The sequence below is a fragment of the Cricetulus griseus genome, chromosome 3 (genome assembly GCF_003668045.3).
Source record: "Cricetulus griseus strain 17A/GY chromosome 3, alternate assembly CriGri-PICRH-1.0, whole genome shotgun sequence".
NCBI lineage: Eukaryota > Metazoa > Chordata > Mammalia > Rodentia > Cricetidae > Cricetulus > Cricetulus griseus.
In genome coordinates, this window is record NC_048596.1 from 261,722,152 (window position 1) to 261,737,601 (window position 15,450).

Genomic DNA, 15,450 nt, shown 5'->3' on the forward strand with positions numbered 1-15,450 from the left:
CTCTCCTAAATCTAGAACCATCACCGGGATCCCCGTTGTTCCAGGATTTTTGACAGTTCATGCTGAAGTTTACCACTCACAGGCTAATCGGGATCACACATCCAATTCCGTTTATTTGCTATATAGTCTGAGGACCTATTATTTACTGTGTCACAAAGCAAGCCGAAACAAGCTATTTATATATAACATAGCTGCATTTTTTTTTTTTTTGCATTCTGGCATGAAAGAAATCGTATTTAGGAAATTCAGTAAACTTATTAGGAAAGTGTTCTGTATTATCTGTCTCAGAGACAAGTTTTAATATCTGTTTGCTGCTCAAGAAAATAGTGAAATGGCAATTCAAAACCAGATGCAGTTTGTTCATACGTTCATAGCACTTGCTATATCCTAAAGACACACAGGGTTCGTGGATATATTTCTGCTGTGTTTAGCAACTATCGAGTTAAAGAATGCACCCTGGCACTTGGCTTTTTTCCGTTCCAAGTAACACAAACTCGGCTTACGAAGAATGTGTCTTTATCCTAACATGTTAGCTATATGCTCACATCTGTGTGCATGTTTAGCTTTAGATTCAAACAGCTCCACTGGGGGAGGGGCGCCGCATTATATGCTTTGTGAATCTGACCCATCGGGTGTTTCATTTGATAAAATAGATGCTATCCCAGTAAAACATTAAAATGGCACAATTTCATTGTAGGGCAAACATAGCATGTTACCCACCATCTGAACTTTCTAGTTGCGTGATCTTTGCTCCTATGACCAAATTTACTTTCTCGTAGGCATATTTTCCCCTTTGCAAAACATTATTTTTGGCTCTAGGCTTGCCATTACCGAGTATTCCATTTTTAATCATTTCCATTCTGGGGCTTTGAGCTTTTCTTAGCTCGAATGAGCTAGAGGTAGGACTTCCTCGGGGGATTTTAGGGGTCAACCGTTAGCAGGAACGGCCTGGACATCTTTATGAAAGCCTAAGGGAACAAAACAAGTTTGCACAGATGGTCAGCTGTTAGTAGGCGTATGGTCGTTTAGCAAAGAATATTTTTGTTTTTGCGTCTCTCTCTCTCTCTCTCTCTCTCTCTCTTTTTTTACACGTTTTTCTTTCCAACTTTGAGGTGGCCCTCAAAGTTAAACCAGTCACTTCTGCCGACTTTTTAGTGGATCTGTGGAACTTTTAAATGCAAACTGCTAGCATTCTTTATGGTCTAACCTTGAAAACCTGCCTTCTTCCTCAGATTCAGCTCTCCTGATATTTCCAGAAGTTTCCAGTCCCCTTTCTCTAACACTTTTTAGCAGCCGGGGTCAAGCTCTGGTTTGTAATAAATTAATCTGTCTTCCCATTTCACTCCCCCCGAGTTACAGAAGCCCGCTGGGCGACTCCGCCCCCTCCTCTGCTCCCAAAGTTCCCTAGCGGGTTAGTCCCCAGCTGTCAGGCAGGCAAGGAGGGGTTAACTGCGCTCGCTCTGGGAAGCACCGGCTCTCTCCGGAATAACCTTGGCTTTCCTCGGTCTTTTAATAGAACATCCGCCACCAAAAAAGTGGTTTCATTTCAGGGCTTAATAACACATCCCCTCCGACCCTCTAAACCAACACCCCGCCCCCTTTCTTTCTCTTTTTTTAAAAGTTATTTTTCAAAGTTAATGAGTTTCAAGTTTCACAATGATTTCCCCTTCCCTTTACACGGAGCTGAGGAAACCCCCTTGGGGTCCCCCCTCCCTCCCGGGTCCTCCTCCTCCCGACTAGGGCCAGGGCGAGGGGCGGGGCTGGGAGACACCATGACGTCACCGGGCCGGCCCACATCCTGCTCTAGAAAGTCAAAAGACGGTAAAGAGAATCGGGCGCCGCCCGGCCCCGCCCCTCCTCCCGGGCCAACCGCCCCCGACTGCGGCCCGGCCGGGCTTCCCCGGGCCGAGGAGCCCCGCCTCCTCCCCCCCCCGCCCCGCCCCGCCCCTCGGGCCGCGCCTCCTCCCGCGTCCTGGGTCCCCGCGGCGGGGCCTGCGGCGGGCGGGCGGGCGGCGGGGCGGCAGGGGCCCCCGGGCCGGCTTCACGCGAGCCCGCCCTCCCGCCGCAGCCCCCGCCCCGCCGCCCCCGGGATCCCCTGCCGCCCCGCCCACGCGCGGGGGAAGCCGCCGACCTTCGCCCTGGTCGCCCTCGCGCTGCCAGCCGTCCACACGGACACCCGGGAGAGGTAAAGGCCGCTCTCCCGCCGGGTCCCACCCGGTCCCTCCCGCGCCTCGGTGCCCGTCGGCGGCTGGACCGGGCTCGGCGGGGATTGGGCCGGGAGAGGAGGTTTTGCTTGTGTCCCGGTTGTCAAGTGCAGCGCAGCTCCCGACGGGTGCGGGCGGGGTGCGGGCCGGGCCGGGCGCGGCGGTGGGGGCGCTGCACCCGGGAGAGCGCAGCGCGGGGGCGGGGGCCGGGACCACCTCCCCGGCGGGCGGGCGGGCGGGCGGCGGCGCGGGTGTGCGTGTGAGTGTGTGCGCGTGTGCCGGCGCCGACCTTGCGGAGGGGATGCTGCGTGCGGGAGCCGCTTGCCACTTCGGCGGGTCCTGGCCGCACGGGCGGCGGGAGCTGCGGTCCTGCGAGTCCAGCAGGTACGGAGGGCCGGCCTCCCGGTCGCCACCGCCGCTTCTCTCAGGAGGGCTCGGCGGGGCTGCGGGAGAGCAGGCCGCGGCTTCCGCACCTCCCGGCTTTGTGGCTCGCTTTCCCTTTCGTTCTTTGCCCGGAGTGCCTGTTTACTCCGGGCCACCTGGGTAGTTTCTCTCCGGGTAGGGTGCGCGCCCGCCGCTGGTGGATCGGGGGCGGTGGGCAGGGGCGCGGGGCGGCTCGGGCTCGCCGCGGGGTCGGGATCCGGCAGGAGTTGCGGCTGGAGAGGGAGGGGGCGGCGGCGAGGCTGGCGCGAGGAGGAGTCTCAAGGCTGCCGCGCTCGCCTGCTCTGTCCTCCTCCTCCTCCTCCTCCTCCTGCTCTCCGCATCCACTCCAGGCTCCTTCCGGAGCTGGCACTTCCATTCCCCCCTCCTTCTGGCATGCAAAGCGCTTTGTTCAGTGCAGCGTTGCAGAGGGGTTTTCCCAGGCTCCGCCCTCCACATTCATTCATGTTTTTTCTCCTTGCGACTGTCTTTACGCTTTTTGATCGTGTCCTGTTTTTGCACCTTGTAGTATATTTTTCTTTCCCGAGAAAGAATGGTTGATCACTGCTCCTAGTCGCTACAGTGCTGTCGTCTTTGAAAATAATCACTTCTCCTCGGATTTAAATGTGGGCTGGACAGCTAGGGACAGGGGGTGGAGGCTGCAAAAGCGGGTCGCCCAAAGCTGTTACAGGTTGGGAATTTGCATATTTTACATTTATGCTTGGGAGCTGATGGGGTGTCACGTGATCGGCTTACAATCAGAGTTTACGATTTAAAAACTTAGTAATATTGTGATCGCTTAGAAGCTTTAGTTTTTATAAGGAACGGAGCATTCATATGCGTTTTCAATTCTCAGTACAGTCAGAACCTTATTGAATTCGATAGCTGATGCCTCTGTGGTAACGGGAGTTGAGGAGCACTATCTTTTGTAGGTCATTAGCTAGTGCTGCAAGAGACATCATCCATCGTTGACCGTCGTGTTTCATATTCTTCCTCCTGCATTAGGTTGTGTAGTTTGCGCTACTAACAGCCGTGTTAGGAATACAGCCGCAAGCACGTTAGTTGTAGTCGCCTTTTCCTTATGCATTTTAACTAAAGTGAAAGCATACATTTCTAAAACCTTATTCTGGGATATTAGACACATTCTTTCCCTTAGAGGCGTTCTTCCTGGAATTAATATTTCAGCATTTTCGTGTGGCTTAGTCCTTATAACAACCCTTCTGAGGTGTATAATGTTTCCTGTTTTAAGGCTTGGGAAATCTGATCTTTTCAGAGAGGTTAAGTATCTTGAACAAGGCCACACAGTATTGGGTAAAGCCTGGCCTTGAACCCAGTCTGGTTTGATTCCAAAGTATGTCCTCCCAATTTGCTGTGTCATTCATCCCTTTGGGAGGGGCTTGTCTAGGGTAGGTAGGTGTTACCTTCTCTGAGGAAATTGGCATGAAGTCATGTGGGGCCACATTCCATAGTTACTGATCTGAGGCAGATTTCCTAACCTCTTCTAAAACTTGTTTTTTTTTTTTGTTTTTTTGTTTTTTTGTTTTTTTTTACCTGTAAAATGGATGAAGTGGAGCTGTTGTCTCAGTTGTTAGGATTAAAAAAGGTGATAGGTAGAAACTCTACAGTAAAACAAGAACCCACTAAGTATTCTCTTGTGTCCTGTGCAGTAATAGATACGAGAGGTTTTAAACAAAGCGTCCTTAGTCTGTTCCTTATGTTTGCTTAGTGATTAAACTTTGTTTTACTATTAGTGCCAACATAATGGGCTTTGCTTATCAGCGTTGTTGCAGGAAGTAAAAGCTAAAATTTTAACTGATTGTTGGGAAAGAATCTAATGGAAGAGACCTGGGTTGCTGTTTTGGGCATATGGGTGGTTAGGTTTCAGGCACATTCAACCTTTTGGCATTGCAACATAGTGTCATGGCTCAGGAACCTTGCGACAGAATTACAAAAAAAAAAAAAAAAGAAAAAAAAAGAAAAAAGAAATCTTGTAATGTTTTAAATAAGTTTACTATTTTTTGTTGGGTGGCATCCCCAGTCAAACTTGGTTACTGCCCATGGGCTGCAGGTTGGACGTGCTCGATCGATACTTACATAATGGCATGATGAATTTCAGATTGCTTTTGAAAAGACACAGTCAGGACAGCCTAGGTTATGCTGCAGTAACAAGTAACTCCCAGGCCTCAGAGACTTAAAACAACAAAGGGCTGCATTTTGTTTAGGCAGCATGATCATATTGTGTAACTGGCATTACAACCTCTTGGTAATATACACTGACTAGGCACAGGACAGTGCCTAGCCTGTGCCGGGTGGGGGTGGGGGACAGAATGCTGTGGAAGATCTTTCTTTGATAACCAAGTGCAACTGCATGGATGTGAGGCATGTCTGTGGTCTACTCAAAGGTCAGCATGAGCCTGGAATGGAGGCATGCTATCACTGGGGAACAGCCACCATAGCAACTGTGCATGTTAGCCGAGTCAACTGAAATGACATGACCAGGACATTGGGCTTCCTTTATGAATGGGCATATGGACTGTGTCCAGCATAACTCTTTGTCACCTTACACTACTAACCTTAATTGTAATTCCCGTAATGCTATTCTAAATGGAATATTTCCACTCCAGTCTAATCCATGTCTAGTGACTTTTTTTTTCTTTTGTTTAATCAACAAGAGGGCCTAGGGAATGGCAAGATGACCTGTTCTGTGCTTAGTTAGAAGCAAATGATGTTTGCAAAGGTTACTTTTTCTTGTGGTTCGGTCAGCACTGCTTGTTCTAAGTGCATCTGTCTCCTTTTCTTTGAAGGTAGTGAGTCTTACTGCTTTCATCTTTTTCTTTCCAGCACTCAGGTTAACTGAGGTGGGACAAGTACATGGAGCCAGCCTTTTGTAACCTGCTCGTCCAGCAATTTCTAAGAAGAAAAAGGAGCTCTTAAATCTCGGAAAATGCCTCGAACGAAGCAGATCCATCCCAGAAATCTCCGAGGTAAGGCTCTGTGTTCAGTGAAGAAAGGCTTTCAGTGACCTCGTCATCAAGTGCGCCGTTGTTGTCACCGGCAATGGCTGTGGGTTCCTCAGACACTGAGCCTGCTTCACGGCCAGCTCCATTTGCTTCATCCCTCCTTGTCTTGTCCTTTATGTGTTGAATGAATTAATTCCACAGAATTAAGAGTTTTCCAGCTCAAGGCTGAGATTGATCATTTCTTAGCAGGAACTATGGAATCTGAAATGGATGGTTGCTGTTTTCTGATAATTGAATCACTGTGATTCTGTCTTCATTCAAAAGAAAAAAAAATCCTCCTTTATCCGTTTTGTGCCTATGAACCCCGTCCATCAAGCATGTTAGGCAGGTGCTATATCAGCGAGCTTTCCTTCTGCATTCCCCTATCTATTGGAGATTTGCTTCTGTAAGTTGTATCAAGATGAAGAAGTGGAGAAAGTTGGAATTGACATCTACACAGTACATTGCTTGCAGGTGTCAGAACAAACTGACTTATTTTCAACAAAGAAGTATCTCATCAATATTTGTATATAAGGCTAGAGGTCTAGCTTGGGCTTAGGATGTGGGCTTAACATGCTTGAGGCTCTGGGTTCTATTTCCAGCACCAAACAAAACAGCAAAGGATACATATAAAACACATTTTATACAAACACTAGAGGGTAAATGTTTTCCCCTTAAAGGTAAAGATATTTAGTATCAGAAAGGAAGCAATTTTAATGTGTCTGTGAAATGATTTGTATTGTTTTGATGTGTGTCATTCACCGGAAGTAGCATCTATCTTTTCCATTTGACTTCATTATATAAGAATTCAGCAGTATTAGACTTGTAAGATGGCTCAGTTGGTAAAATGCTTGCTGTGCTATTAGGAGGACAGATTTTAGATATCTGGAAGTCATGTAAGACCAGAGGCAGTAGCACAGGTCCTGTAATCTCAGTCTGTGGCAAAATGGGAGGTGGAAACAGAATGCCTGCCCATAAGCTTTTGGGCCAGACAGCCTTGTGTACCTAGACACCAAGAGGTCCAGTCTCAGATGGGGTGGAAGGTGAGAACTGACACCTAAAGTGGCCTGATGTCCACACACGTCTGTGGCATGTGCAGACCACTATTAACACATGTGCAAAAAGATATGGATGCATATGTAAAGATTGTAGCAGTGTGAAGGAAAGAACTGCTCAAATAATCTAAAGTACAAGAAAATACTGTGTAAAATAGATTTGTCTCTTAACATTACAGCCACACACAGAGAAATACACTGTTGGTGGTTCTATTATATCCATCCACACATCTTACATGGTCTAGCCTACTGCATACCTGGCCTATGTGCTTCAAGGTATTGTTCCTAGGCTGCAAGCATGTGAGCGTGTATTAAGTCTGTATATAGGCAAGGGCTGATTAAAACTTTTCCATTCATATCCTCTTTTCACTGAAGAAAATTTTATAAGCTCTTGGTTATATAAGAATATAAAATAGGTATATTCAGTAAGCATTTAATAACAGTAAGTCACAATTTATAAAAATACTTTATATGTTTGTATATGTACATGTGTGTGCAATTTCCTCAGTAGCCAGAAGAGGGTGTCAGGGCCCCTGGAGTTACAGGCAGTTGTAGGTGTCCAGTGTGGGGGTGTGTTGGCAACTGAACTCCAATGCTCTCAGAGATTAGCAAGTACTCTTAATATGGAGCCATCTCTCTAGCCCCAAATCATAAAAGTTTAAAAAATAGCTTCATTAATTTTGTCACTAAGATAAAAGACAATTTGCATGCTTAATTTGATATGCTTGTTTATTTTTATACAAAAGAATTAGGTCTCAGATGACCAGTTGACGCTGCAGGATGTGGAGCACCTGTAGGGTTTTCAGTTGGTTGATGCTGTGAGGTGATGCTGGGAACGCTGTTTCACATGATACTTGGTACCAAATGGCAGAAGTATGGTTAGGGCCATGCCAACAATTGTTGGGAATTCTCTCCTAACCCCCAAACCTCCTATTTGTTTGTTTGTTTGTTTGTTTTTAACAAAACCCAAGTCTGAAACTGAAACAGCAATTTTTAAAATCAAATATTTTAACACTAGGAATACAACACAAAGATCAACACTGATTTGATACATGCATGCTATGGTTGGAAATTTTTAAGTTGTTACATGTTTCTAGAGGAGCAGAAAACTTTGGACAGTTTAACAGGGAAGTCTATAACATATAATTGTTTGGAATCTGAGCCCAGGTATTTCAGGTGGGGTTCCTTGAGTGTGTGATGGCGAGTTTGGTACAAAGTACACTTGTTTTGTGGCCAGAGCAAGGCCATACAGTACAGTCCATGCTGAGTACTGACCACCCACCCCCATTTTTTGTTCATCATGCATTTGGTTTTTAATTAATTTTGGTCTGTGCATGTTTAGAAATCTTTTACTGTTGCCAAAGGTTTTTTTTCAACCCCCACATTCAGTTTTTAAGAATTAAGCAAGTGACCCACAATTTAAGAATCTGAGCTGATCGGATTGTAACACAGTGGTATTTCTATATCTAAAAAGAGTAAAAAGTACAGCATAAGGTAAAAATGCTACATTCATCCAAGCCCCTTGCTGTGTGTGGAGGCTACAGGCCTTGAAGCTGCCTTGGGTGATTAGAGTGTGATGAGTGACCCTGATGGCCTGGGGCATGGGCACCACGATAGACTTCATGAATACTATGCAGTCAGGCTATGCTTATAAAGGTTGTTTTTCATTCAACAATAAATGAACATTAGCATACTTAGCTTACCTTTAATCTCATAAATGAAAAGAAAACCTGATTTTTGGCTCTTGCAATAACAATTAGCATAAAATAGAAATACATTTTACAACTGTCCAAAAATATTTTGTCTTTATACTCCTTTTTTTTTCTCATGCAATAGCCAACTTTATTCAGAGCATCAGACAATTTATACTCTGAGTGTTAAGAAGAGTCTCCTGAGTATATAATCACAAGGACAAGCCACACAAGTCAAAAACATGTTTTACTATGGAGGCAGAGGCATATAAAGAAATAACAGTAGCCAGATGTAGTCTTTATACTCTTATTCTATCAGTTTTCTAGGTGTCTTCACTTTTTAGTTTATTATTTATTTATTTTTGTTTGTTTAAAAACTGAAAACACAAACCTGCTGGTGACACATGCCTTTAATTCCAACACTCAGGAGGCAGAGGCAGGTTGATCTCTCTGAGTTTGAGGCCAGCCTGGTCTCCAGAGTGAGTTTCAGAATAGCCATGGCTACACAGAGAAGTCCTGTCTCGAAAAACCAAAACAAACCAACAAACAAAAATCAAACTGAAAGCACACTTTAGCTGAGACCTACCTAGGGTTAGGAGCATCAGTGGTCCAGTTTTTACCTTCAGAAAGTCTTCAGGATCTTTACACAGAGCTGACTTTCTTGGAGCGGTCACCTCCTGTGATGACAGTTCTCCCTTTAGGATCCCATCTTAGGACTTACCTGAGGCCACTCTACAACTCTGTGTGTGTGTGTGTGTGTGTGTGTGTGTAAGCAGAAGGTGTACACACAACACTAATGGTAAGAAGGATAGTGTAGTAAGTTCATAAGCTAGTGACATTGTTTATATTGTTGTTATCCCAGTCTGTAGTATCTACTTCTGCATGCCTGCTCTGCAGTAGGTTCTCAGTACCACTGTCATCGTGATGATACTTTTTGCTGTGCAGTTGTTGGGTGACAGGGAATCTTCAGCTCTGTTGTAATAGGAAAATGTACCTTAGAAAAACACTTTCAAATTCAGAGATATCTTAACAGCTAGACAGTTAATTGTAAATGTCCTCAGCAGTAACATATTTGGCCAGGCATCATAAGGTGATGTTTGGACATATGATCAATTTTCTGAGCTACTTGAATTTTAAAACAGTGCTTGTTTGCTGCCTAAAAATGCACTACACCTCTGTGCTGGCATAGGTGACTCCCCTGGGCTCATGTTGGAACTGATGAGTGCAGTGCAGAGTTTAATGAGGTGGGGATTTAGATGGAGCACATTAAATGTAACATTTGGGAGTCTGATCACTCAGAGTCACAGAGAAAGCATGGAACTTGAATATGTGTGCTTCACTCTCAGAATATGAGCCTTTTGGAGAGGGGACTTTATCTTGTTTACAGCTACAGGCAAGGCCCTTGGTAGGGATGCTTGCCAAGTTGGGCATTTGGAGGCCTGCCTTTAGGATTTATCTGTCTAGAGAGAACCATGTTCCAGTTTCTGTGAGGGCTGCAGATAGGCTAATAGCAGCCTTAGCTAGCTAGTACAGCCCAGAAATTTGTTAATGAATCCTAGACTTGTGCATTAATTTGTGATTTCTTAGCTTTACAATAGCATAAATTAGTAGCACCCTCTATAAGTGGAATTGGTGGCTGTGGCCTGCACCTGTAGTTGTAGCTAACTCAGGAAGCTGTGGTCTAAGGATTCCTGAGGCCAGGAATTGAAAGTTAGCTTGCTGGGCAACTTGGTGAGACACCATCTCAATCAGGGAACAAAAGACATTCATTTTCAGTAGAGACTGTTGTCGATAGTTGGCTATTAGGATGTGCTGCTGGACAGTGGCAGTGAATGTCAGCAGCTAGTCAGTTTGCCATTAGGAAGGACACAGTGGACCCTGTAGATCCCTGTGCTGCTAAGGGCAGCAGAGCAGTCATTGTCAAGTGTAGTAAGCGCACTTTCTCTGTCTTTCCTTTCTCTTTTGTACTGAGGATTGAATGGAGAGTCCTGCACGTGTTAGACGGTGCTCTACCACCAAGCTCTATCCGTACCCTTCAAACTCATTTTTAAAGTAAATTTGTTCCTTGATGGATTCACATTTATATCATGTAATCTAAGCACATACCTCCCACCCATCTTACCCCCCTTCTCTCCTGTCAAAACTCCCTCCTTCTAACAAAATCCCTCCCACTTTTAACATTTTTCTCTTTTGTTTTTTGTGTTTGTCAAACACATCTTCAATTTAGACTGTTTTCATTTTAGGATAAGGCTACAATTCCATTCTGTGTCAAGGTGTATCTGTGTATTATCAATCTGAAGTATTCCCTGGCTCATAAATACTAAAAGTATACCCTCTGTACTATTTAAATATAGAGTAAATGAGAATAAGAAACTTGCGTCTTTTCTGAAGTTAGGGTATTTTTCACTTTTTGAAGAAGACTTGAAATGTTGGGTCCTGGCGGATCACAGTAGACAGTTGCTTAATTTGGGCTGTTTAGTAAAGGACAGACTGGAATTAGAGTAGTATAGGAGACCTGGGATGAGGGCCTTCTTCAGCTTCCTGCTGGAGGGAGTCGAACCCCTTCTGCTCACTGGGCGTGGCCTGCATGAGGGTGAAGCTTACAGTTGTGCTGGGAAAGGCTGAGTACAGAGAGGCAGGTAGTAAAGAGTGAGGAGTTCCCACAGCTATTTTTCTCTCTCTGTCTCTCTCTGTCTCTCTCTCTCTCTGTCTCCCCCCCCCTCCCCGTGTGTGTGTGTGTGTGTGTGTGTGTGTGTGTGTGTGTGTGTGTGTGTGTGTGTGTATGCACATGCTTCTGCTCTGGGGAAAAGTTTGGGATTGGAAATAAGCTGATGAAAGAAGCTACCAAAATTAATTTTTAGGCACACAAATGAGTATTAGAAGTACCAGATTGTTCTGAAATAGCATGTATGCATGGATCTTACTATTAGGCCTGTGTGGGCCATGCTTCCCAAAGGGGCAGGCTTTGCACATTTTTGCCCTCAGAAATGCTTTAGTAGACAAATCTGAGAGGGCTCGGTTTGGCAAAGGTAGAAAAGTAGGTTTGAAGCGTACATGAGGTTGAGTTATGCAGGACTGGTCTCTGTCCACTGTGGAAATTAGGGTTCCACATCCTTGTCATGAAATCCAGGTAGAATCATTGTCTTTGCCCTTTCCTGCTTGCACAGTCCAAGTGGTCCTAGCATTCTAACACTGACTGTGCTCTGAAGTGACGAGAGCTGTGGAACCGTGGAAGAGCATAGGAAAACTTCCTGTTGAGAGGAGCTGTTCAGAGTGTTGCCCTTGCCTGCCTGCCTCCCTCCCTGGAGAGGGCCCCTTCCAGCCTTGTGCTCACCTCCAGGCTAGGGGGAAGAATAGACAGTGGTATGGCAGATGTCAAGGCCCAAGATCTCACTTGTGGTCCTAGGGAGGTGACAGTGAAGCAGGGCCATCTGGCCCACAATCCATACTCTTGAGGATGGATGGGCCATCCTCATCACCTTCCGGAGCTTTTTTCTTGACCTCTTAGGCACTGAGGCTTGAGGAACTGGTAACTCACACAATGATTTGTGCCAGTCATTCCAGATACAGGGCTGTTTTGTGTTGTATTAGTCATTATTATATGTTTCATCTTTAAAATTTTTTTATTTATTTAAAAGTTATTTTTCATTTCCAACCACGGTCCTCCCCCCCTCCCCTCACCATTTCCCTACCCAACCCTGCATTCACTCTGCAGTAAGGGTAAGGCCTCCCATGGGGAGTCAACAAAGTCTGGCATATCAAGCTGAGGCAGGACCAAGCACCTTTCAAAGCTGCGGAAAAGCAAAGCGCTGCTACCTATTTTTGTTCTGTTTGAGTCTAAGGTTTCAAAGCCTCCCCTTCTTTAAGATTGGAAGTCAATGTGGAAAATGGGAGATATTAGCCTTTGTTTGTTTGTTTGTTTGTTTGTTTTGGAAACCATAGTTTGAGAATTTGGTGTGGCTGTCTTTCACTGTTACTGGTTGCATGCATTTAACTGTGAACACCTTAAAGAATGACCCCTTTTTACCCTCTTCAAGTTAACTCATTAAAATATGCTAGGCAGCATTTGAGACTGGAGATCATGGCTATCCTTGTTGGCCATCTATTGCTAGGCATATAGGGTCTGCCCTTAAGTGTGGTTTGTATGCCCAGTGAGACTCCATTGGAACAAACTTCTGGGTTAGGGATGGGACCTGTATCTGTTTCTGCTCTCAGCACTAGGACCCCATCCGGCTTAGGTCTACATAGGTCACTTGTCTGTGCAGGCCCTGTGTGTGCTACTGTGGTCCCTGAGTTCATATGTATCAATCCTGTTGTATCTGGAAGACACTGTTTCCTTGGTGTCTTGTAGCCCCACCAGCTCTTAGAGTCTTCTGCCTCTTCTTCTGAATAATTCCCTGAGCCCTGAGGGGAGGGGCTTGATGGAGACGTCCCATTTAGGACTGAGTGTCCAAGGTCTTTCACTCTTTGCATGTTGTCCAGTTGTGTGTCACTGTGTGTGTTTTAGTTCCCATATACTGAAGGAGGAAGTTTCCCTGATGATGGCTGTGCTCTGTACTTTTCATTGGTGGCGAAGGCAGAGAGTTGGGCTTCTTGATATGACCCGAGCTGTGTGGTCTTGTGCAAGTTGTTTTCCTGGTCTGTAAAATACGGATAGTGAGTAAAGGATAGACCTCAGGGCTACAGCAGTGTTTGTCACATGCCTGGCACAGGGTAAGTACTTGAACCAGAAGTCACCTCCCAGAACTGGCTTAGTCTAGCCTCTGGGTTGCATGTGTTTCACAAGCAGAGGACGGGAGTGTCCACAGAGAACCTTTCACTGGCTTCAGTTGGTGCTACATAGGTCACTTGTCTGTGCTCATGGAAGGTCATTCTTTTCCAGACTACTGGAGACTGGGGATCTAGAAGAGGACAGCCAGGGCAGAAAGTCACCTGGGAAAGGAAGTCCATGCTCACTGCCACCCCTTCCGATTTTCCACTCGAACTTACTCAGTCCTTGCCTTTTTTGTTTTGTTTTTAACATGTTAAAAGTGGTTAAACAACATTAGTCTCCATCCAATATCAGGGAACTGAAAGGCCTCTGATTTTGTTATACTGAAATATTATAAACTATTTCAGTGTGACTCATCACAGGGGATTGGAGTGCTGTGTTATGTTTGGAGATAGGTGCCATTTCTGTCCCCTGCTCCATTCCAGTATAGGAAGAGAAACCCAACCTGCTTTTCAGGTTTATCTCACTAATGAGAATATTTTCACTTGCTATCAGTTCACGGGCGGGCCTGCTCCAGTAGTGGTTTTTATAAAAGCTTCTGTCATGAATGCAAGCTTGCCTTGCTAATATAAGGGTTATCTTACTGAGTTCAGGAGTGGAATCTGTGTAATTCTAATGATTGTCATGGGGAATTCTATTTACACATTGTTTTACACATTTGAAAGTTAGGTCAGCCATTCTATGCTGACAGCGAATGATTTGCAAGGTCAGGAATCCTGTAGGGAAAACAACCACTTGGCTTATTTAAAATACTTTTCTGTATGTGACTGAAGCTAGAAAGGAACTAAGTAATAATTTAAAAACCAGTTTTAGATGATATATATGAAAAAAACCATTGGTGTTTTAGGAGCTGTCACATAAATGGTTGGTATTACTTAATTTGACTAGGATAATATGGGAATAGACTTAATATAGAAAATCGCCCACTTCCATTTGAAGGTAATTATTTTTCAGTTCATACTGAGAGGACATGAGATGCTTCTGAATGCTTTTCAGCAATAGTAAAATGTTTTTCTTTTTGAAAGAAAATACAAAATGTAATAATATAATCAGCCACAGTAATGATTTTATCTTAGAGCATCTTTGCACACAGTGTTTCTGATGTGAGGTATAATTTTTTTTTTTTTAAACTGTAGACTACAAGAGTAAGTACTGGGAATAAGAGCTCCCCTTGTACAACTATTCCTAAGCCCCACAACTAGAATGCAATGATTCGAGCAAGTCCGGGTAACGTTTGTTCTTGTGTTCAATATTTTATGACTAGATGAAGTGCTTTACTTTTCAATTTGTATTTAAAACATGTGGCAGTGTTTTTCTGCATATTAATTAAGGGTGCTCTTCTGAAATGTATTAATATGCCAGTTGCAGCAATCACCTCATTAGAGCTAGAGCTAGCACTAGAGATTGCTCACTGCACATGAGAACTTATAGCCACAAAGGGTCATTTCACAAGAATGCTCAGTTCTTCAGAAGGCCTCTTGACCATTAGATTTCTAGACCCATACTTTATACAGTTGTACAGGATTATGTTATTGTTATTATTGAGACATAGTCTTAGTGTGTAGCCCTGGCTGGTCTGGAACTCAGTATGAAGACCAGGTAGATTTTGAACTCATGGAGAGATCCCCCTGCCTCTTCCTTCTGAGTGTTGGGATTAAAGGCAAGAGCCACCATGCCTAGCATAATGCGTTAATTTTTACTCTTTTCATTGTAAAAAACTTAGCCGCGTTTTGAGTTGGTTCTGTCATGTATTTACTCTATTCTATAGAATCCTACAAGACTGTGCTGTTATGCAGAATATTTGAAGATAGAAAGCACTCCCAGTATGGTTGGATACAGTTAGAGTTACAATGTAATTAACTCAGGAGTCCCTAAGTATGAATGGACCCGTGGTGGTCTTGACATGTACAGACCTATTGGCTTGATACGAAGCCTGATTTGTCTGGTACTAAATGATGAGTATAAATTTAAGGGATGTGCTATTTGGAAGTGTGCTTCCTCCTCCTTGTCTTACAGCTTTGAGATTTGTCAGTGAAGAAAACCGTAAGACCAGCACATAACTGCCTAATACATACACTATTCAAATAAAAGTGGTCTAGACATTTAGTTAGGGGAGTATGTTATGTTACAGAAGTAAATGAAAAAGCATTCACAGCCTGGACCTGGAAGGCAGTTTCCCTGTCTCAGTTTCCTCAGATAGCTCATGTTCAAGGGGGGGAGACCATGGCTTATGTTTGGTTCACCCAGCCTTCTTGTACAGATGAACAGAGGGATTCATTGATTGATCAATGAATTCACTCTGCACCGCCT

At 44.6% G+C, this 15,450-nt stretch overlaps 1 protein-coding gene across 3 annotated transcripts in view; it reads left to right on the plus strand.

Annotated features, from left to right (window-relative positions):
* The first annotated feature begins 2,075 nt into the window (after window positions 1-2,075).
* The window catches only part of Hivep1 (HIVEP zinc finger 1), a 127,088-nt gene continuing 113,713 nt past the window's right edge, over window positions 2,076-15,450 (plus strand). For all 3 annotated transcript variants that reach the window (XM_027410419.2, XM_027410423.2, XM_035442933.1), the window contains exons 1-2: window positions 2,076-2,185; window positions 5,466-5,608. In XM_027410419.2, the coding sequence (XP_027266220.1) occupies window positions 5,569-5,608 (40 nt within the window). In that variant the 5' untranslated portion in view covers window positions 2,076-2,185; window positions 5,466-5,568. The remainder of the gene's footprint in view (window positions 2,186-5,465; window positions 5,609-15,450) is intronic.